General features: G+C 40.4%; 1 protein-coding gene across 3 annotated transcripts in view; it reads right to left on the bottom strand.

The window, feature by feature from the left end:
- The window catches only part of Ofd1 (OFD1 centriole and centriolar satellite protein), a 48,957-nt gene that overhangs the window by 5,995 nt on the left and 18,585 nt on the right, over positions 1-24,377 (bottom strand). For all 3 annotated transcript variants that reach the window (XM_029473384.2, XM_021153615.3, XM_029473383.2), the window contains 10 exons: positions 22,048-22,167; positions 20,371-20,444; positions 18,888-18,979; positions 17,660-17,849; positions 16,188-16,318; positions 15,246-15,357; positions 11,323-11,934; positions 10,725-10,881; positions 8,847-8,944; positions 6,437-6,550 (listed from right to left, as the gene is read on the bottom strand). In XM_029473384.2, the coding sequence (XP_029329244.1) occupies positions 6,437-6,550; positions 8,847-8,944; positions 10,725-10,881; positions 11,323-11,934; positions 15,246-15,357; positions 16,188-16,318; positions 17,660-17,849; positions 18,888-18,979; positions 20,371-20,444; positions 22,048-22,167 (1,700 nt within the window). The remainder of the gene's footprint in view (positions 1-6,436; positions 6,551-8,846; positions 8,945-10,724; positions 10,882-11,322; positions 11,935-15,245; positions 15,358-16,187; positions 16,319-17,659; positions 17,850-18,887; positions 18,980-20,370; positions 20,445-22,047; positions 22,168-24,377) is intronic.

The following is a 24,377-nucleotide window of genomic DNA, read 5'->3' as shown; positions in this document are numbered from 1 at the left end:
TGAGAAAATGCCTTACAGTTGGATCTCATGAAGGCATTTCCTCAACTGAAGCTCCTTTCACTGTGATAACTCCAGCTGTGTCAAGTTGACACAAAAATAGCCAGTACAATTGACCCCTTGTCAACTTGACACACAAACACATCACTAGTAAGCCTCAACCCTTACATTCTTATTCATCCCCAAAATCTAAATAACTTTAAAAGTCCCACAGTCTTTACATATTCTTAAAATTTCAATCTCTTTAAAATATCCATCTCTTTAAAATCCAAAGTCTTTTTACAATTAAAAGTCTCTTAACTGTGGGCTCCACTAAAACAGTTTCTTCCTTCAAGAGGGAAAATATCAGGGCACAATCACAATCAAAGCAAAAATCAATCTCCAACCGTCCAACGTCTGGGATCCAACTCACGATCTTCTGGGCTCCTCCAAGGGCTTGGGTCACTTCTCCAGCCATGCCCTTTGTAGCACACACGTCGTCCTCTGGGCTCCAGATGCCTGTACTCCACTGCTGCTGCTGCTCTTGGTGGTCATCTCATGGTACTGGCATCTCCAAAACACTGCATGACCCCTTCAGTCCTGGGCCGTCAACTGCAACTGAGGCTGCACCTTCACCAATGGCCTTCCATGGCCTCTCACAGTGCCGAGCCTCAGCTGCTCTGCATGACCCCTTCATGCTTTCAAAACCAGTACCACCTGGGTGACCCTTACACATTACCAAGTCCCACTGCAGAAGGAGTACAACCTTGCCTATTTCTGGAACACAGCCTCTTTGTGCTTTCAGAAAACACTTCCCAGAAGATGTCACCTCAACGATGCTGGTCTCTTCTTTATCACTGCTTATTTCTTAGCTCCAGCTAACCAGCATCAATAGTCCCAGTAATGCAAAGTTTTTGCTTTAGTAGTTTGGTATCTTGTTAATCATAGCTGATTCTTCAGCCCCAGCTAACCAGAACTACAAAATCTTCACAATAAGAATAGCAATGGCCCTGAAGAGAGTCTTTAATTTTCCCTCTGAAATTTCACAAACCAGGCCTCCATCTTCTGCACTGTTCTCAGCATTATCTTCCAAGCTCCTACACAACATCTGACAGAGCTCTTAACAACAAATGGATCTTCAAACCCAAAGTTCCAAAGTCCTTCCACAGTCCTCCCCAAAACATGGTCAGGTTATCACAGGAATACCCCACTCTGCTGGTACCAATTTGTCTTAGTCAGGGTTTCTATTCCTGCACAAACATCATGACCAAGAAGCAAGTTGGGGAGGAAAGGGTTTATTCAGCTTACACTTCCATGCTGCTGTTCATCACCAAAGGAAGTCAGTACTGGAACTCAAACAGGTCAGGGAGCAGGAGCTGATGCAGAGGCCATGTAGGGATGTTCTTTACTGGCTTGCCTCCCCTGGCTTGCTCAGCCTGCTCTCTTATAGAACCCAAGACTACCAGTCCAGGAATGGTCCCACCCACAAGGGGCCTTTCCCCCTTGATCACTAATTGAGAAAATGCCTTACAGTTGGATCTCATGAAGGCATTTCCTCAACTGAAGCTCCTTTCACTGTGATAACTCCAGCTGTGTCAAGTTGACACAAAAATAGCCAGTACACTGTTCATCACCAAGGAAGTCAGGACTGGAACTCAGACAGGTCAGGGAGCAGGAGCTGATGCAGAGGCCATGGAGGGATGTTCTTTACTGGCTTGCCTCCCCTGGCTTCCTCAGCCTGCTCTCTCATAGAACCCAAGACTACCAGCCCAGGGATGGCACTACCCACAAGGGGCCTTTTCCCCTTGATCACTAATTGAGAAAATGCCCCACAGCTGCATCTCATGGAGGCATTTCCTCAAGGGAGGCTCCTTTCTCTCTGATAACTCCAGCTTGTATCAAATTAACACACAAAAACAGTGAGTACAGGAGTGTTAATGGTGTTCCTAGTTGGGCAGATCTAAGAGGCAACCTAAAGTAAAACATTTCCTCTCAAGTTTGTGGCTGAGAAGAAAGGGACCTGGCTGTTGACTGGGCTGGAAGAAAGGACAAACTTCCTCTCAATTCTGCTCTCTGATCCCTCTACCACCTGAGGGAGAAGTAGATAAACTGAAGAAGAGAAAAAAGCATGGGCCAGGCAGAAGTGTGATGACCACTTTCTTTCGGTGACAATGTAACATATAACGTTTGAAGATTGAAATATGTTTTTCTATCCTAATTTATGAAATATGAAGCCAGTAAGACAATAAATACTAAAATGTTGCAACAGTAAAGCTATACGGTGGGTTTGACCATTACTTCAGGGGTTTTTTTTTTCTTATTTTTTCTTATTTAAATGCATTTTATACATCAAACATAATAATATTGAGTATTTTGAGAATCAAATAATAGGTAAAAAATTGTTCAGCTTTTATATTCATATCCTTATCCTAAAAATATCATTAATGAATATGCAATACTAGCCATAACTGAGGATCCTATATCTAATGTTGAATACTAAATTGTTTCAAAACATACAAAATATTCATTGGGAGTTAAGCACAGTAAAAGAGCATAAAATATTAAAAATGAATCATTAAGAAATATATTCAAAAGCCCTTATATGATACCACCTGACATAGTGAGAGAGTATTTAAAATGCATTATATATCTGTGTACATTGTCTAACAATCAGTTTACTTAAAAAAGTTTATCAGTGTTTATAGGAGAGAAATTATTCTATCAGTAAGTATATTTTAAATTTTTCAAAATAGCAAAAGCTCTTTGAAGTTAAACATTAAGAAAATGCTAATTTCAAGCAGTGAGACAAATTATCAATAATATTTCCATGATGTTTGTAGAACATAATTTTATTATTTTCAACTGTTAATATTCAACAAGCGGCATAACTGTTTTAAGATATATATATATATGATTTTTGGATTTCCTGGTTTCTGTTGTTATGTCTCCCTTTTCATTTCTGATTTTACTAATTTGGATACTGTCTCTGTGACCTCTGGGTAGTCTAGCAAAAGGTTTATCTATCTTGTTGATTTTCTCAAAGAACCAGCTCCTGGTTTTGTTGATTCTTTGTATAGTTCTTTTTGTTTCTACTTGGTTGATTTCAGTCCTGAGTTTGATTATTTCCTGCCATCTACTCCTCTTGGGTGAATTTGCTTCTTTTTGTTCTAGAGCTTTCAGGTGTGTTGTCAAGCTGTTAGTGTATGCTCTCTTCAGTTTCTTTTTGGAGGCACTTAGAGCTATGAGTTTTCCTGTTACCACTGCTTTCATTGTGTCCCATAAGTTTTGGTATGAACTGTCCTCATTTTCATTGAATTCTAAAAAGCCTTTAATTTCTTTATTTCTTCCTTGACCAAGTTATCATTGAGTAGAGCGTTGTTCAGCTTCTATGTATATGTGTGCTTTCCATTGTTTTTGTTGGTATTTAAGAGCAGCCTTAGTCCGTGGTGATCTGATAGGATGCATGAGATTATTTCAATCTTCTTGTATCTGTTGAGGCCTGTTTTGTGACGGATTATATAGTCAATTTTGGAGAAGGTACCGTGAGGTGCTGAGAAGAAGGTATATTCTTTTGCTTTAGGATGAAATGTTCTATAAATATCTGTTAGATCCATTTGGCTCATAACTTCTGTTAGTTTCACTGTGTCTCTGTTTAGTTTCTGTTTCCATGATCTGTCTATTGCTGAGAGTTGGGTGTTGAAGTCTCCCACTATTATTGTGTGGGGTGCGATGTGTGCTTTGAGCTTCAGTAAAGTTTCTTTTATGAATGTGGGTGCCCTTGCATCTGAAGCATAGATGTTCAGAATTGAGAATTCTTGGTAGATTTTTTTTCCTTTGATGAGTATGAAGTGTTCTTCCTTATCTTTTTGGATGACTTTTGGTTGAAAGTCGATTTTATCCACTATTAGAACGGCTACTCCAGCTTGTTTCTTGGGACCATTTGCTTGGAAAATTGTTTTCCAGACCTTTACTCTGAGGTAGTATCTATCTTTGACACTGAGGTGCATTTCCTGTATGCAGCAAAATGCTGGGTCCTGTCTACGTATCCAGTCTGTTAATCTATGTCTTTTTATTGGGGAATTGAGTCCATTAATGTTAAGAGACATTAAGGAAAAGTGATTGTTACTTCCTGTTCTTTTTGTTGTTAGAGGTGGAATTATGTTTATGTGGCTTCTTTTAGGTTTGTTGAAAGATTACTTTGTTTTTTCCCTCCTTGTGTTGGTGTTTTCCGTCTATTATCCTTTGTAGGGTTGGATTTATGTAAAGATATTGTATAAGAGTGTTTCTGTCATGGAATATCTTGGTTTTTCCATCTATGGTAATTGAGAGTTTTGCTGAATATAGTAGTCTGGGCTGGCATTTGTGTTCTCTTAGGGTCTGTATGACATCTGCCCAGGATTTATAGTCTCTGGTGAGAAGTGTGGTGTAATTCTGATAGGTCTGCCTTTATATGTTACTTGACCATTTTCCCTTATTGCTTTTAATATTCTTTGTTTAGTGCATTTGGTGTTTTGATTATTATGTGACAGGAGGAATTTCTTTTCTGGTCCAGTCTATTTGGAGTTCTGTAGGCTTCTTGTATGCTCACGGGCATCTCTTTCTTTAGGTTATGGAAGTATTCCTCTATCATTTTGTTGAAGGTATTTACTGGCACTTCAATTTGGGAATCTTCACTCTCTTCTATACCTATTATCCTTAGGTTTGGTCTTCTCATTGTGTCCTGGATTTCCTGGATGTTTTGGGGTTAGATTTTTGCATTTTCTTTCACTGTTGTGTCCATGTTTTCTATGGTATCTCCTGCCCCTGAGATTCTCTCTTCTATCTCTTGTATTCTGTTAGTGATGCTTGCTCCTGATCTCTTTCCTAGGGTTTCTATCTCCAGGGTTGTCTCCCTTTGCGTTTTCTTTATTGTTTCTACTTCTGTTTTTAGATCTTGGATGGTTTAGTTCATTTCCTTCACCTCTCTGATTATGTTTTCCTGTAGTTCTTTAAGTGATTTTTGTGCTTCCTCTTTAAGGTCTTCTAGCTGTCTACCTGTGTTCTCTTGTATTTCTTTAAGGGAGTTATTTATGACCTTCTTAACGTCCTCTATCACCATCATGAGAAGTGATTTTAGATCCGAATCTTGCTTTTCTAATGTGATGGTGTATCCAGGACTTGTTATGGTGGGAGAATTGGGTTCTGGTGATGCCAAGTAACCTTGGTTTCTGTTGCTTCTGTTCTTATGCTTGCCTCCTGCCATCTGATTATCCCTAGTTCTGCCTGCCCATCTGACTGGGGACTGTCCTTCCTGTGATCCTGGTTGTGTCAGAACTTCTCAGAGTTCAGCTGTCTCTGTGATCCTGTGATCCTGATATCCTGGATGTGTCAGAGCTCCTAGGAGTCAAGCTCCCTCTGGGATCCTGAGATCCTGGTGTTTGGTAAAACTCCTGGGATCCTGTGGTCCTGGGCATGTTAGTGCTCCTGGGAGTGCAGCTTCTTCTGGGTGTTGTGGGACTGGCTGTGGAGTTAGCGCTCAAGGTCTGCTCAGAACACCTCTGAGCCTATGATCCTAGGTGTGTTAGAGCTCCTGAGAGCGGAGCTTCCTCTGGGTGTTGTGTGACTGGCTCTGATCCTATGATTCTGGGAGTACTGGAGCACCTGGGAACAGATCTTCCTATGGGTGTTGTGGGACTGGCTGGAGTTCGAGCCCAAGGTCTGCTCAGGGCACCGGCCCAGACCAGAAGGAACCTGTGCCACTGGTGGGGCAGAGTTCCTGGGTAGCTGTGTCCTCCTACTTCACGTTTTTAACACAATTTCTAAAGATGATAAGGTTCCTTATGGGACAGATTTTGCAGAAGAGGAGCAAAAAGTGTAAGTGCTCTGTCCAACTCCAATCAAGACTAAATGAGAAGTCTTGTCTTGGGGTTTTCCTTAGCAGTCTGTACATGTTCACACAGGGAAAGTCCCATAAGAATGATAATGCCACAAGCCCAAGCCTCTATCTATATTTATGAAAGTCCTACAGAACCAGAGATGCCTCAGCAGGTAAAGGCACTTGCTACAAACCCCAGCAGTCAGTTCCATGAGAACTGACTGCTACAAGTTGTCCTTTGACCTCCGTAGACAAACACACAAAAACAAAAATCGAAACAAACAATTAATGTTGGGCCTAGAGAGATGGCTCAGGGGTTAAAAGTATTTGCTACTCCTCCAGACGACCAGCATTTGGGTCCCAGAACCCATGACCAGGCAGCTCACAACTGCCTGTAGCTGTAACACCAAAGAATACAATGTCTTCTTCTGGCCTCCCCAGGTACTCTCAGGCACACTCATGCATATATACAGACATACACCTATATATAATTTAATAAATAAATGTAATACTAGAAGTCATGTAAGGAATAAGTTACAGAGCACATAGATCAGCATGTAATATGTAGCTATTGTTTACTGCTAGTTTAAGTAAGGAACCACTTACTTGGGTAGTCGTATGAAATGAGTCTTGAAGACTGAATAGCTGCAGCAAAATCTATTCCAGGCATGTCACCAGCAGGGTGGAGTCCTTCTGCTTCAAACTGTGCTGTCTTGTTCCCTGCATCCATATGAGGTACAATTAATTGTGCCATGAGTCCTTAGTAACAGTAGCAAGTGTAGGGAGTGCTATGCAGTGCAGGAGTGGGGAGTGCTTGGGAGTTAGGGAGTGGTAGGGATAGCCATGAAACACTAAAACTGCCCTTTCCTACAGAGTTCTAAATCCAACCACTTACAAAGTGCTCAACTCTCAAGTTTCTTTATATTTTAAAGAATTATATTTGTTTGCAAAAAAATAAACCAATACAGGCAATAGAGAATTCATTTGGGTTTGCTGATAAAACCCTTTGAGTCAATTTAAACATCAATGATGGAAAGCTAGTCAACACTCTGGTATATTATTAGAGAACTTTGGTAGCTGAAAGCTACTGGAGTAGGGAGCCAGTTTTTGTAATTTTTTAAGGAAAGAGACTCCTACTGGGTTACTCCTGCTCTAGTAGATGATCCTACACCTGTATACTGGTGCACATATAGACAGCTCTAACTGGACCTGGTGGGTTGGAGGGAGACGTGACAGGGGGAGTCAGGAAGGAGTTGAGGGAGAACAGACAGTGGCTATGATCAAAATACATTGTATACGCGTATGAAATTCTCAAAGAATAAAAATAATGATTTAACAGTCATAATTGTTGAGTTAAAAAATTGACAAAATGCACTAAGTTGTTTCATTTAACTATGCAGGATATGAATCTTTCAGTTCTGACATTGAAATTATATACAAATGTAAAGGATTCTCAAGCTAGAAAGAGTCTCAAAGGTGATGGACCCTATATCCTTATTATACTTATAAAGTAGGGTGATACAGTAGGTGATACTATGTAAGGCTATATGGCCAGGCCACCATTTTCTTGACTCTCATCTTAATTTTGGTGTAGTCCTGTGGAGGTCAGGTCAATGCTCAGTGTCTTTCTCAGTCATACTCCATCTTAGTTTTTGTAACAAAGTTTATCACTCAACCTGAAAGTTCACTGACTTGGCTAGGCTGGCTGGCTAGTGAACCCCCAGGGCATCCTCCTGCCTCTGCTTCCAGGGTGCACCACTTACCCAGCCTTTACTATGTGAGTGTGCTTTACAAGACTGAGCCACTGCCCCAGCCCCTCATTTGAATATTCTTTCACCTCCATTCTACCAATGAAGATGAAGTTTGCTTAAATCTGAAGAATCACCAAGATCAATATAACTGAAAGAAAATATCTTCATATTCCACAGAAAGGAAAAAGAGTGAACAATGAAAAACGTACTTACTGAAGTAACCCCAGCCTTGAAATATTAAAGATTCACTTTATGGCATGAGTCTTTACTTGGAAACTATGAGTTATACCAATTGTTTTCAAAGGAAATTCAAGTGCACCCTAAACTTCTGTCACAGAAAGATGAAATGAAGCAAGGCTGTCAAGACAGCTCAGCAAGTAAAGGTGCCTACCACTAAGCTTGGCTACTGAGTTCAATGCCTGGGACACACAGAGTGAACCAAGAAAACTGACACATGCAAGTTGTCCTCTCATTTCCACATCTGTGCTGTGCTACACAGATACACGTACATGTTACATGTGCATACACACATAATAAAAGTGCAATAAAACTGTTTAAAAGGAAAAAATCAAGGAATCATCTGTACCATGTCAAAAATAGACATGTCCCAACATTTGAGTATTTTGCTAAAAGAAAGTGTTCCTATATTTCTACTTATAAAAACTGATAGGTGTATGTTAGGGTTGGGGTGCGGGGGAAGAGACAGCTCATCAGTAAAAAGTACACTGGCTGCTCTTAAGGAGGACCCAAGGTCAATTCCTAGCATCCAGAACTCCCATGACAGTTAACAATCTGTAATTCTAGCCCCAGGATAGCTGACACCCTCTTCTGGGCCCTGTGGGCACAAGACACAGAAACATGCAGGCAGGCAAAACACCTCTACACATAAAAGTAAATATTTTTTTTTTTAAAAAATGCTATGTGGTTAGGGAGCCTGGCTCCATGAATAAAGTGCTTGCTTTGCAAGGGGAGGAAGCACCTGAGTTAGAATCCCCAGAACCCACATAAAAAGGGTCATGAAAATCGGTGTCTGTAATCCCAGCATGACTAAAGCACGATGGAGGGCTAAGACAGGAGAGTCTCCATTAGTTAACTCACAGGCCAGGTAACCTGGCATACTGGTATACAATGGAATGATAAGACCCTGCCTTAAAGGTGGTAGATGAAATATACCACCTGAAGTTGTCCTCTGACCTCTACACAGGTGTCTTGGCACATATGTAAACATGAACATATATACACAAAATCTAATATTCAAAACTTACATCTGAAAGGTGGTTCAAGTTTCTCATCTTTCAAAGATTGCTTGTCCACATTTGAAAACTCACTTTTATCTTGCGTTTCAGTTTGTCTCTGATATAAACTAGATTGAAAGAATAAATACATGAATATGAAGTGTTAATAACAACATAAAAAGCCGAGAATAGGTTGTCTGGTTGTTAAAAATAATTTATAGAACGTTCTGCTTTTATTAAAGATAGTTCTCTTTGGCTGGCCTAGAACTATGTAGACCAAAGTGACCTCAAACTCCTGGCAATTCTATCTCAGACTCCCGAATATAGGGATTGTATGAAAAGCAAGGATGTTTGGCTCTGCCACTCATTTTTTCACTGGCTTATAAAGAATGGCTCTCTACGTGTTGCACTGGCCACTCTACTAGAGGACCTTGGTTCAATTCCCAGCACCCACATAGCTTCTTGCAACAGCCTGTAACTCCAGTTCTAGGGGATTCTCACACCTTCTTCTGGCCTCTGTAGACACCAGGAAGGCATGTGGTATAGACTTACATGGAAGCAAAACACCCATACACATTAAAAAATGGTTGGCCAGCATGTATGAGATCCTAGTTTCTATTGTAATATATTTCAAAAGAGAAGAAAAATGAAAAGAAAAATGTGTGTGTGTGGTGTGAGAGAATGGCTCCAGAGGACAGAGCCTGCCACCAGGCATTGTTCTTGGCAACTAGTCTATATTTACTCAGTCATCTCCCTTGTTACCACCCTATGGCCTGAAGAAGACATTGTTGCAAAGAATAACATACTCTCAATACTATTCCTAGGGTAGTTTTCCAGTAACAACAAAACATTTTCTCTAAAGACACATCCCATATGCCATCAGCACAAACCAGCTGAAGATGCAACTGCACAGCCGAACAATATATCAACGTACACTGACTTTACATAATATGGGTCTTGATGCTCTTTTTGGCTTCCTCATAAGAAAATTCAATACAAGCTGGGCGTGGGGTCTCATGCCTGTTGCCTTAAAGTTCAAGAAGCAATCAGGCAGGAGGATCACTATAAGTTTGAAGCCAGCCCAGGCAATATAGCAAATGAGTCGTCTGAAAACAAAATAAAACTACAATCTAAAAGATATTAAAGAATATAAATGCCCTAGGACCATGGTAGACACACAGAGCAGTTTTTCAAGTATGTACAGGCAGCATTTATAAACATCAGGCATCCAACTGGAGCCCACAAGTAGGGATTCAGAATCTCCTACTGTAGTCCTGCCTGTGAATTACAGCTCAGGCAACCCGCTGGCCTGATCCACTTCTTCCTACATTGACAGTTATACCCTAGTGTCCATCATTACTGCAGAATTTGATTCAATGATACACAAACTGAAACCTTGTTTACATTTAAATGCCAAAGCATTTTTTATCATTGTTTGTTTTTGAGACAGGGTCTGTCTATATAGCAGTCCTGGTACTCAGTCTGTAGACCAGGCTCGCCTTGAATGCAGAGATCCATCTACCTCTGCCTCATGAGTGCTTGGAATAAAGTTATGTGCCACCACTCCTGACCCTCAAAACATATTTTTAAATGACATTTTGATGTGTGAAATTTCTCCAAGTCTCAAAATGAGCCCAATTTATTTGCTGTGACAAACTTTATAAGCAACTATTTATCTTTATGAACCAAATCCATTCACAGACCCAGGAAGATATTTATTCGCACAATTATCGCACTCTCTCTCTAATTCAAATGACTTTTGAAGACCACAAACGGCTTAACAGTCTAACTATAAATTCCAGACTGCCACATGATCTTTATCATTGCCTTAAAAAGACCAAAGGAGTAAAGGTCAAAATAGCAGGTCAGCAGCATGATTCAACAGAAGATGAGGAGAAAATAACTTACCAGGCATTTTGCTCTGGAAGACCAGAGAAGCTGTGCCTAGATGGAACAGGTGATGGCTGGGCTGTTCTCTCAGGACAAGGACTAGGGGAAGCAGCAGGTGATGCAGAAACTCTGTCAAGAAGAGGGCTGGAGGAAGTCATGTGTAATCTCCCGAGACCTATGAGGAAGAATGAATCAGGGCAAAAATATTACAAACTGCATAGAGAAGATACCAAAGTGGATTTTTAAATCTCTATTAATTTGAAAATAAATTCTACACAATCCTTGCAAATAGCCAAGCTTGATGTATGAGAACCAAGGTTCAAGCACCAAAATCAAACTGTAGAAGTAACATGGAGCATACAGAACTAATCAGCAGCGAGACAAAGGCCATGTGCTCCCTCAACACTTCTGCATGCTAAAGAAACTAGACCTTAACCCCCTCTGTATTTCCGACTTCCACAGCAATCCTGTGACATGGAAGGGCTACTACTGTTGACCAGAGTATGGTAGGATGAGAGCAGCCACCAGTGCTGGAGCAGACTTCCCCAGGCTACCTATGGAGCATGCTGCCCAAGTCTAAAGCATCTATGTTACAACCCTCTTCACAGTGGCTTACCTTCCAGATACATTTCATTATCAAGACTTCTTCTCGATTTTGGATGGGGTGTAGAGGAGAGGCGTGTGGAGGAAGAGGTCCTGCGTGGCCGTGAAACCACACTGCCCATGAATGCTTTGGACATATCATTCATTTCTTCCTTCAGTATGTCCCCAAGAGGCTGTTCAGAGACAACTCTGTCCTCTGCAGAAACAGGTCTGTCCATGGAACTGGAAGCTATGCTTCTGAGAGCTGCCACCGAGTTTACAGATGAAGGACTCTTTGCCGGCTGAGGGCTCGTAGAAGGATTCTGAGTAGCTCTTTGATAGTAAGTTCTGAATGCCTTTTCCAAGCGTTCAGCCTCTTGCTCTAGCTCTCTTACTTTGGCTTTAGTACTACTGGCTATGAACTCAAGGTCAGAGTCTGGGGAACTAGCTTCTGTTGCTGTATTTACATAAGGTGGGACCCTTGACATAACTGCACCTGCTATAACCTTGTTCTGTTCAAGGGGTACATTCAAGAGATCCCCACTTTTATCATCATTGTGGGGTGCCATCTTGCCACTCAATAGGAGACCACTCAGGGAATGAATCAGAGAGTGCTTTGGATTTCGGTACACTTCATTCTCTAGGGCTGCAGATCACAAAAAGAAAATTTGAGAAATGAGGCGAAAAGGCTATGAATAAAATTAAATTATACTTAGGAATATTTTTAAAGTGGTAAAAAGAAGCCTACATATTAAACAGTTTCTGAATCCATAGTCATACTCATTAATATTTACTGAAAGCTGCCTTCATGTACCAAGCCTTTATAAACACGATAAATTTCATAATCTGTTACACATGAGTCTACAATAACTACGTCTGAGAAGTGAAAATATATAATTTACTGGGTACAGTCTAGCCAGAGCTGAACTATAGCAAACACATTTAATCTTTGTTTATTCCAACTAGCGTGAGAATATTCACACATCTGACTGCAATATATTTAGTCTCTTGCCAAGCCCAAGTGTCAAATAACCTGGCCAAACTGGCTAAAAATTGCCACTGCTCTCTGCTGGGAAAGGGGACAGGGTCTTCCTGACATGGGAACCACATGGTCAGCAATTCTTAGAGCTGCTGAAATTTCCTAGCATGTGTCTATGTTGCCTCTAACCCTGCAACAGCTCCTTATGATGCTACAAAACAAAGTGTACAATGGGCTAGAGGTAGGCCACGTATGTGAAGGACTGCAGAAGAGCCTAGCTTCACTGAATGACTTTCGCATTACAAGACCATTATAACTTCAGTGGCAGACGGTCTGGCAAACAACTGCTAACAGAAAACAAGGCATTGGAAAAGAGTTTAGAAGTGAATAAAGACCTAGAAATAAACTAGTGAAGGTGTAAGGAACAAGTGACTGATAGAAGTCCAAGCAAGAACTGAGGAATACAAAAAAAGAGGAAGGATGAGAAACAAGCTGAACTGCAACAAATACACACTGGGCCCAAAACCAACTGAAGAACAAAGTATTCAACCTTTTCTCCTCTTTCCATGAAGCAGGGGAAGAGACATTCACAGCAAAGGCAGTAATGAATCATTGGCGTAACGAGTGCCCGGGGGGCTTCCATATACGATTCTATCTTTGCCCACTGTGACCCAATAGGCGTTAGCTCCCTTATAAATGGGGAACTTGAAGACGTTCTAAACATGTCATTCCCAATATCAAACAACTTCAACTGAAGGCAAAAACAAAGGAGGTCTCCAACTCTGAAAGCAATGTTCTATCCTGCTTCTCTTGCGCATTTATACACAGGTCTGGTAAGGAATATATAGATATATGAAAAAGCCTGCTAGCCTTAACAGAGTGTCTGTCTCTGTCTCTGTCTCTCTCTCTCTCCTCTCCCTCCTCTCCTCCCTCTCTCCCTCTCCCCCCCCCTCTCTCTCTCACACACACACACACAAGAAAGAAAATATTGAGATGGTTGGGGGTAGGGAAGCAATAAGATGCTAAAAAAGTATAGGCACTTGCCACTAAGCATTTCAGTTCAATCTGGGGATCCACATCATGGAAGCAGAGAACAGATTCCTTCCTGCAAGTTGTTCTTGAACCTTAATATGCATCCCAGCCTCCACATACACATATCCCAAAACAAATAGAAAAAAATTAGAAAACAAGTTTGGGTACATCTGTGTCACCTGCACACCTGGCCTGTTTAAAAAGGTGAGTGAAGCACTTTAGTTGGTGACTCAGTTGATATTCCTAAGTAGAAGTTTCATTTCTGTTATGATTTTTGTTTCTATAGCATTTCCCTATTACAGTATTACTAAGTGGTTAATAGATCACAGTCATTGTATTTGTACAACCACCTGAAACTTTACACACATACACACCAGTTAAAATTGTCTCTTGGAGCCAGGGAGCTGGCTCAGTGGGTAAAAGTGATTGCTGTACAAGCCCGACTACCTGAGTCTGATCCCTGAAACCCACATAAAAATGACCTGGGTGCCTACTGCTGCAGACTATATATGGGCGGAACCAAGTGTTCTCTTAATTGGGTTTTGAGGTCTTTTCCACTGGATAGAGTTCACTGTAACTGCTACTATAAACATGGTCAAAACCCATGGTAGAGTTGGAGAAATGGCTCGGCAGTTAAGAACACTAGCTCTTTCAGAGGACCCAAGTTCAGTTCTGAGTGCCCCCTAAAATTAGTTTATAACTAGATCTAAGGGATCCAATGTCCTCCTGTGGCCTACATAAGTACCAGGTATGCATACAATACACATACATATATAGGTGAAATGGCCCTATACATAAAATTAAAATAATTATAATCATAAAAAATTAAAAATAATAAATCTTCAAAAAACAAACATCAACAAAAACATAGGTAGCTAGGTATGGTGGTTTATGCCTTTAATGCCAACACTACTGAGGCAGAGGTAAGGGGATCTCTGTAAGTCTGAGGCCATCCCGGTCTACATAATAAGTTCCAGGACAGCCAGGACATTGTAGAGAGACCTTATTTCAAAAAAAAAAAAAAAAAAAAAAGTGGGTAAAGAATCATAGGTCCAAGAGGACATCTTTTAATGTTGCTTATGATGTTGATTAAACGACTATGATGTCAAACTGCAACCTAAATATAAACATAAAGTTGTTCTGCTCACAACCTTGGTTAGGGAAGTTTCTTATTGCAGTGGGTAATGGTTAATGCAGAGACTCATAAATGTTCAAAGTGCCAAGAATAAGCAATTGCAAATGCTGACCATAGGAGCGACATCTCTAACAACACATCCCAGAAGCTCAGGGAACATCAGGGAAGAGGGTATGAAAAGAATGTAAACCCTGGCAGATGACAACAAGTGCTGTAAAATGCTGTCTTCTGGACCATGACATAGCTGTTGCACATGTAAACTCAGAGTAACTATGATTATCTGCACAACAACAAGACAATTAAAAATACCAGCACTGGGGGCTGAGTAGGGCGTGCTTAGCAGTTGTTTTGGGGTACATATGGACAACACTACCTGGACTCAGTGGGTTACATAAGGAACAAAGAGGATTGAAGCTGAAAGGAAGATATAATGACGGGAGGCAGAAGCTAGAGAGAGAGAGAGAGAAGGGTGGAGACGATCAAGATACACTTTATACATCTAGGAAATAGTCAAAGAATTAAAGAAAAAAGCTACATGTAGGTGCACACATCTGCATTCCTATGGCAAGTTAGAGGTAGGAGCAGCAGGACAATGGGCAAGTACTGCACAGATTAGCTAGCCTGGAGTAGGCATTGCAGACACTAAAACAAGAGACTCACTGTCGCACTAAGGGAGAAGCAGAGAACTAAGCCTTGACAAGTCCTGTAACCTACACCAGAGTGCCACAGTGCTCTGCTGTTCTCTGTATCTGTTTCTCTCTCTTACACATGCACACATAATAAACAATTTATTTTTTAAAAAGTCTCCAACCTATCTGAGTTTGTTTTAGTTGTGACTTTAACTCAGCCACCTGAACAGTTAACCTCTTGACAGAAGCATCATATTCTGCTATCTGGTTCCTTAGCTGTGCAGAATTTTCAATCTGAAAAAGAAATACATACAATTAATTACAGCTTGCTCTAAAAAGAAAATGTCTTTTATTGTACTTATATTCTTTATGTTGTCAATTCTAAACCCTTTACACCAACAATCAATAGGTACACCAACAATCAATAGGATGACCTCTATTAAAACAACACCCAGCCGGGCGTGGTGATACACACCTTTAATCCCAGCACTTGAGAAGCAGAGGCAGTCGGATTTCTGAGTTCAAGGCCAGCCTGGTCTACAGAGTGAGTTCCAGGACAGCCAGGGCTACACAGAGAAATAGCCTGCCTCAAAATCAAAAACAACAAAAGCCAAAAACCAACCAACCAAACAAAACCACCCAAACAAGTTTTGTTGTTTTTTTTTGTTTTTTTTTTTTTTTTTTGAGACAAGGTCTCTCCCTATTGTAGAGCTCAAGGAGATTCACCTACCTCTGCCTCCTGAGTGCTAGGATTAAATGTGTGTGCCACCTGTCTAAAATCAGCTATTCTATTTATTGCTCGCAGGAAGAAATTACAGTGACACAGTAGATGTGTGTAAGCCACAAAGCAGTTATCCAGAGACAATGGGAATTACCAGGATTTCTGAAAAGTTTAAGTCTACCTACATAAGTCTGCTTTCCTTCCAGTGCTATTATCATTAGGAATATGAAGTCAAAATCACCAGAGAATTTTCTCACATGAGAAAGGCTCTTTTGCAATGTTGGGGTAAGGAATTATTTGTACTCAAATAATATGATTTCACTGGCTTGATACGTATAAGCTTTCCCTAACTCCTATAAACCAGCCTGGCATAATTCCCGTAAGAATAAAGACCAATACTCACCTCACGCTGCAGCTGTTTCTCAAGAGCCTGCCTATGACTTTCAAAGTCCTTGTGCTCCAGTGCCATAGCCTTCTCTGTTTTCTGTAATTCCTTCTGAAAAATCACAAGCTCAGGAGGTGGCTGAGTTATACCTAAGAAGGGTTAAGAAAAAAAAGAAAAAGAAAAAAATTCCTAGTCATTATCAATCTTCAATTTGCCTATCTCACTAAAAAGACAAAGTAGCTAGAGAGGTTTAAAATAGTTTTCCTTCTTTGTACTCATGCAATTAATATTCTACTAATCCGATTAAGTGACCTAAGAACCATCTTGAGTCACAAATTTCAGAATAATTTAATGCATGTTAATATAATTGGATTCCTCTGAAAGCCCTCTAAGATAAAGAATTCTTTCTAATTCTTTCTTTTTATTACAACATGCGCATTTTACTCAACTTCTATTCTGACTATGAGAAGGAATTTCTTTTTTTTAATTTTTAATATTTTTATTACATATTTTCCTCAATTACATTTCCAATGCTATCCCAAAAGTCCCCCATACCCCCCCCATTTCCCTACCCACCCATTCCCATTCTTTTGGCCCTGGCATTCCCCTATATTGGGGCATATAAAGTTTGCAAGTCCAATGGGCCTCTCTTTCCAGTGATGGCCGACTAGGCCATCTTTCGATACATATGCAGCTAGAGACAAGAGCTCCGGGGTACTGGTTAGTTCATCATGTTGTTCCAACTATAGGGTTGCAGATCCCTTTAGCTTAACCCACTAGCCTATCTCTTTCCCATAGCACATGCAGAAGGTATTCTAACAAAGAGCTCTCCAGTGGTCACCTATCAGTGCCTGTCCTTGGTTTCATGTCATATGAACAGCAGCCCATGGCATTTAGGCTCCAGAAATAAGGTTGATGGTGCTCTCCATCTGGGTGACCCAAAGGCCCCTTTCGTAAAGTGTGACTTATGTAGGGTAATCATAAAGGATAATGTAGTAGAAACTGGGTCAGAATGTTAGGACTCTCTTAGAACTAGGGGCTTAGGAGAGAGAACAACTTCCAGAGGTACACTGAGTAAGCAAAGGCACAGAGCACTGGTAGAAGGCACCAAGAAGGGACTATGAGCCCTCTTGGTTGAGAATCACAGTAGGCAGGCAGTCCAGACTGTTGTACCTGAAGGCCAAGGCTAGGAATAGAAATGATTACAATTTTAACCTCTTCTCCCTGCCTTGCTCCAAGTGCTTACTGGCTCGCCTGAGGCAACAGTCAGAGGGCATGAACCCTGAAGATACCCGCAGAGGCAGTTACTTAACAAATATTACTTAAATGAAACTCCTAACTATGCAATAGCAAACAAAACGTAAGCAACTTCAATGTCAGAATATTAAAATATTCTCCCAATGTAAGCCTCCCTTACAGATAGGTAGTAATTCTATAATCCTGACCTAATCGAAATTACAGAAACATGCAGATCACAGAAAAAGACTTACGGTCTAGGAGTCGTAAGTTTTCATTCCTATTCTCTTCCAGTTGCAGTTTAAGTAATTTATTTTGTGCCTGAAGTTCCACTTTCTCTTCTTTCAGTTGTGAGTAATCACTCATCTCTTTCACCTTTTCATTCAGCAAGTGGTTTTGTTTTGACATTGCTAAAAACTGAGCTTTCACAGACTCCAGTTCCAGCTAAAATTGAAAAGGGAAAACTTGTATGTGAAAATGTTCACAGCACTGCAAAAGTTAAGGCTGGAAGGCTATCTGAATCTGAGCATCACAAATGAATGACAGTGACTACCAGACATGGGTAACAAGATCTCTGCAACAGGATCTCTTCTGCACTGGTGACAGATAGGCCAGCAGCTCAGAACCTATATCAATAGATATCTGTCCTATGAAGTGAGGGAAGGGTATATGGTGAACGCAATTTGGAGTCAATTCCAAAATGCCACCAATACAACTGCATGATGTAACAAGACATTTAAAAAACATAAACAGATAAGAGGTGAATACAGTCTCTACTGCTGTGAGGTGCTCTCATTTTCTTAGTGTAAAGTGTCCCAAGGATGCAAAGGTAAACTTCACCTACAGAATCCACTCCATTTTGTTTTAGATGGGGTCTCACTTATCCCTTGCTGGTAAGATAGAAGATAATATCTACTGGTCACTTGTTATGGGTACATCACCCAACTCCCCCAACGATCATGCTTTGTTAGTAATATCTCTAAGATTACAGTCACAGAACTTGCCTAAAGGCACATAAGCAGTTAAGAAGGGAGAAATAATTTAAGCAGCAGGATTCTTCGATCCAAACTCTTTTTCTATTTGCTTAAAATTAGAACCCACTCTACTAACTTCAGCTATCACCTTCTTAGTCATAAAATAATCAGTCCAAGCAGATGAAGAAGATGGCATAAGGAGGTAGAGCCATAGTTCAATGTCAAGAGCACTGACTGTTCTTCCAAAGAACCAGAGTTTGATTCCCAGAATGGAGATTCCCTCGTGGCAGCTAAGAACCCTGGGTAACTCCAGTTCCAAGGGGATCTCCTGACCTCCACAGACACTGTACACATGTGGTTGCCAGACATACATGCAGACAAAACTCCCATACACATAAAATAAAAATAAATAAATCTTAAAACACCTCTATATTCTCTATAAATAAGAAAGCATTAACCCTAACATGGCAGTCATTAAGGAAAGTTAAGAGATAGGTTTAACAATTACCTCAACTTCTTTCATATGCTTAACAGATTTACTGAGTTCTTCCTTTTTTGAATTAATAACTGTGAGCTCCTCTTGCAAATGAATAGTTTTTTCTAGAGAATAAAGAAGAACCAATTAAATAATGATTTCCTACTGAACATAAAAGACATTTAATAATTTATGGCCACTCTGTGAGACCTAATCACCACTGTCTCATGGTTTAAAGCAACAAGTTTATCAGCCAAAATCGTAGTGGGCAAATAAGAAATAAGTTTCATTACCCATGAGTGATGCCAAATTCCAACTGCCATATATGCGGTAAAATTCCTACTACATGCTAACCAGTTACTCTCTCTGAGCAGGGCATGGGACCTGAATGTTAAGAGTGCCTACTTTCCTTAAAAGCAAAGATCTGTTTTCCTTCTGTAGTTTTTCCTTCCTGTACCAAAACTCTATGCAGATATATATCAAAGGAAAATTTACTAAATCTAAATACACCAGAGCACTGAACTATAAGATGCATCTGCTTCTATAAGACAGGAGCAAAAGGAGCCACACAGTTGGTATCTAGTCAATAAAATAAGCAGCTCTAGTTTACTTCAAAAATGTTTGAAATTTCCAAAGATCATGTTCTTTTCACAATTTCCTACAAATATACTAAAAAGTAAAATATGTGAAAATTAGAAACGTAGTCAATTTTCATAGACTCAGATCAACATAAACTTGAAACTTAGGAAGTATAAAGATATGTAAGAAAAAATGGACAATGAAACCTGGTCACAGGACAGAGAAAGTAAAATTTTCTATAATGGAGGTGGAGAGATGGCTCAGCAGTTAAGAGCACTGGTTGTTCTTTCAGAGGACCTGGGATCAATTCCCAGCACCCACATGGTGGCTCACAATCTGTAACTCCAGCTCCAGGGGATCCAATATGCTTTACTGACCTCCACGGACACTGCATGCACATGGTGCAGACATATATGCAGGCAAAACACTCACACACATAAAATCAAAATAAATAAATCTTTAAAAAATAAATGAAGAGCCAGTGAGATGGACTAGTAGGTAAAAACACCTGCTACTATGTCTGACAACCCAATTTCAATGCTAGGGACCCAACTGTAGAATGACAAAAACCAAGTCCCATTAAGTTCTGTCACCTCTACATGCACACTACTTAACACATACAACCACCCCCTAACAAATAAATATGCAAATAAATGTTTCATAATAAGTGGAAGCCAAATTTAAGAACATATATACAAGAGATGCCAGGGAGTGGTGGCACACACCTTTAATCCCAGCACATAGGAAGCAGAGGCAAATGGATCTCTGAATTAAGAGACTAACCTGTTCTACAGAATGAGTTTCAGGACAACCAGGATACAGAAACCCTATCTTGAGAAACCAAAACAAGAAACAAACAAAAAGAATATACCACAGATGTAACTTAGGAGGCTAGTAGCCTATATCAGAAGTGCAATGAGCCATCCATCCACATCACCTTTATTCTTCCTTTCCTCTTCCAGAAGTTTATTTGTCCTAGTGATGTAGTCATCCTTTAGCTCCAGTTGGTACCTGAGAATCAGAATGACTAAAATGAGATCCTTGCCATCTACCTGGAGAGACCACTAATCCTGAGGAGCTTATCTGTGGCCCAGCATACCCACTACCAACATGGCTTAGGAGAAACTTCAAAGTCTCAGTTCTAAGGCCAGGGAACAGAACTTTAAACATCAAAGGTCCAATAAACCCTCCATCCTATAAATATAGTCCCAAACTCAATTACACAAAATGAAGGATGTTATCATGGGGTTCCTGGAAACAACTACTTTTCCACTGGCCTCAATTTATACAGAGAGTATAAAAGGAAACAAAGAAAAGCTTACCTAGCATGCAACAGATTCTGTGTCCCCAGAGATGGCAAGGCATTCAGTCATTTGTAATCTGCCTGTGCAATCTCCCCAATTCCAACCAAGTCAAGAACTTTTGTTCTTAGGGTTTATATACAATTGAGAGCCTACTGGTATTAGATCCATATCAGCAATAGCAAAGGGGATGTTACCATGGAGTTTTACTTATTTTCTTCAGTTATCACTAGTCAGAGATGGACAAAAAGAAAGGCAAACCCTCCTGTAATAAATATCCCTCACCCCTACCATTGCTGAAACCAAAGACAAATATTAAAGGTTATTAGATAGGACAAGTACACCTGCCACTGAGAAAAATTACCATCCAATTATCCTTGCTCTGGGGTTCTAGTCACTGGCCCATAAAATTCAGACTAGAGTACCTGGATATGGTGGCACACATTTGCTATCACTGATCTTGGGAGCACAGAGCAAAAGAATCAAGAATTTTGGGTCAACCTGGGCTATGTTACATAGCAAGAAGCAGAAGAGAAGGGGGGTAGGCCAAATTAACTGTAGCTGTCATTTTTCATTTCCCTGCATCACCTTTTGCTTCATATAGTTTACTTTAGCTCCCTTCTTTTGATTCTGGCTTTACAGAGTCTTGAGAGAACAAAGCTTGAGTTCTCAATCAAATTCTACCTTAAACAACTTATAATTGTTATTGACATTCATCTCAGTGGCAGCATGAGAACGATGACTAATCAGAATTCCAATTTTACAGCTGATCAGCTACACAAACTAAGCAAGACATATGGTGCCCTAAAGTTACTTATATGCCCCAGTACAGAGGAACACCAGGGCCAAGAAGTGGGAGTGGGTGGGTTGGGGAGCAGGGCGGGGGGAGGATATAGGGGACTTTCTGGATAGCATTTGAAATGTAAATGAAGAAAATACCTAATAAAAAATTGGAAAAAGAAAAAAAAGAGACTCAAAAATAAAATCAAATGTATATAACATCCAAGGGTTAAAAACAATGGAATAATTATACAATCTAATACACACTTACATATGTAAGGTTAAAGTAACTCACGAGTCCTCACAGTCCGAGGAGTTATGAATAAGAGTATCTGATGTAATTCTCTACACTGTAAGCTTTAGAAACCATCTTAAGTATTTATCAAAAAGCTATGATTTGTCAAAGAAAATAGTTTTGCTCAAACACTGAATTTTGTCATGTAAATATTAGTCTTCTTACTTCATCAATTTTGGCTACATTTTCAGCAACTTAATTGAAACATATTAGTCTTTTGAAAACGCCCGACAATTACTTTAGCAGTTCAGTTTTGAGTTTGTGATCATAGGTCTCTTCAATATTCTTCAGATTCTGTTCCCGTCTCTCAAGTGCCTCAGCCTCACTTTTAATTTTTTCTTCTTGGAGCTTCTGGGTCCTGAAATTAACCCAAAAAAAATTGTAGGAAAGCAGACTGCAATTTCTGTGACTGTCCTAACTAGGAAGTAAAGGAGAAAGTCTCCCTGTATTTTACAAACTGACCTCGTTACTGTATGTCAGCCTGAAGAGGGAGCAGAACAGGGAGGGGTAGCTGGCGTAAAGAAGTGGGAAGGAGCCAATGCCATAGTCCTTTCTTACAGGAGAGAGCTAACATTTCAAAACTGCCTAGGAGGGCAGTTTTGGCAGTTGGTGCCAAGACTGAGTTTGATACCCAGGACCCACATCCACATGATAGAAGGAAAAGAACTGACTCTTACAAGTTGTCCTCTAACCTCCATGCTGTGACATGCATGAACCCAGTCACACACCAATACGTTTTAATTAGTTTTATTTTTTTAATTTTTAAAAAAGATTTATTTTATGAGCATACTGTAGCTGTCTTCAGACAGCACCACAAGAGGGCATCGGATCCCATTACAAATGGTTGTGAGCCACCACATTGAACCCAGAACCTCTAGACAAGCAGCCAGTGCTCTTAACGGCTGAGCCATCTCTCCAGCCCCTAGTTTTAAAATTAAACACACACACACACACACACACACACACACACACACACACAACAAACTAGTGACATCGTGAGCCCATGCTTATAATTCTAACACTAGACAGGCAGAAGGATCATTGCAAGTCCAAGGGTAGCCTGGTGTACATAGTGAGTTTGAGGTCAGCCAGGGTTAAAAACAAAATGAAAACATATGTCAAAAACAAAACAAAAACAAAACAAAACAAAACAGCAGCAACAAAAACCAAAAAATAAAGAACCAAAAAAACAAAAAACGTAAAGCATAACAAAAACCTGGCTATAGATGGTAAGTGGCCACAATCAATTTAGAAGTAAAGACTAATGCTACAAAAGCACAAACAAGTTAGCTTACACACATAACTGTTTGTTCTATAATATTCTTTACAACTGCTGGATTTAATTCACTAGTTCACAGATACTAAAGGCTTAAGACCTGCTTTCAACATTTAATAATCTATTGATTAAATATGAAAAGAGGGGGTGACAGAAGGGAGTTAAGAAAGAAGGAATAGAGGCAGAGAGGGAGAGCGGGAGGGAGGGAGGGAGGGAGGGAGGGAGGGAGGGAGGGAGGGAGGAGGAGAAGTCCTATTCTTCTGTATATTGAGCCTACAAGGCCTTCCTAGTGAGACATTTAAGTGGGTAGTACTAGCAGTTCTCTACCTCCCAGGTACTGCAGAGAACAAGCCACTCTGAGAACCAATACCTAAAGCTCACTGCTTCAAGAACTAAGCAAAAGCTCGAGGTGCCAGCACCAGCACCCTCTGCTGACTAACCTGGAAAGGCATGGAGCTGGGAAAACACACTTAATTTACATGAATGCTTAGAAGGAGGGGAGAGCAGTGGATAAAAAAAAAAGTTAAATAGAGCGCATACCATGTGTGATCTTTTGTCGTTGGGTTACCTCACTCAGGATAATATTTTCTAGTTCCATCCATTTGCCTAAAAATTTCATTAATTCATTGTTTTTAATAGCTGAGTAGTACTCTACTGTGTAAATGTACCACTGGACTGAGCACAGGGTCCCCAATGAAGGAGCTAGAGAAAGGACGCAAGGAGCTGAAGGAGTTTGCAGCTTCACAGGAGGAACAACAATATGAACTAACCAGTACCCCCAGAGCTCCCTGGGACTAAACCACCAACCAAAGAATACACATAGTGGGACTCGTGACTCTAGCTGCATATGTAGCAGAGAATGGCCTAGTCGGTTATCAATGGGAGGAGAGGCCCTTGGTCCTATGAAGGCTCTATGCCACAGTATAGAGGAATGCCTGGGCCAGGAAGTGGGAGTGGGTGGGTTGGTGAGCAGTGGGAGGAGGGAAGGGATAGGGGGTTTTCAGAGGGGAAACCAGGAAAGGGGACAACATTTGAAATGTAAATAAAGTAAATATCTAATAAAAAAATTAAAAAGTTAAGTAGAAAAGAAATCAAATGAACTGTGCATACAGAAGTGAGAAAACACCAATAAAGAATTTCTTTAGGGCTGGAGAGATGGCTCAGTGGTTAAGAGCACTGACTATTCTTCCAAAGGTCCTGAGTTCAAATCTCAGCAAACACATGGTGGCTCACAACCATCCGTAATGAGATCTGATGCCCTACGCGCTCTTCTAGTGCATCTGAAGACAGCT

Source organism: Mus caroli, unplaced genomic scaffold (assembly GCF_978045245.1).
Source record: "Mus caroli unplaced genomic scaffold, Mus_caroli_1 scaffold_5, whole genome shotgun sequence".
NCBI lineage: Eukaryota > Metazoa > Chordata > Mammalia > Rodentia > Muridae > Mus > Mus caroli.
Note: the sequence above shows the minus strand (reverse complement) of the source record. Positions and strands in the feature narration are given on the sequence as shown.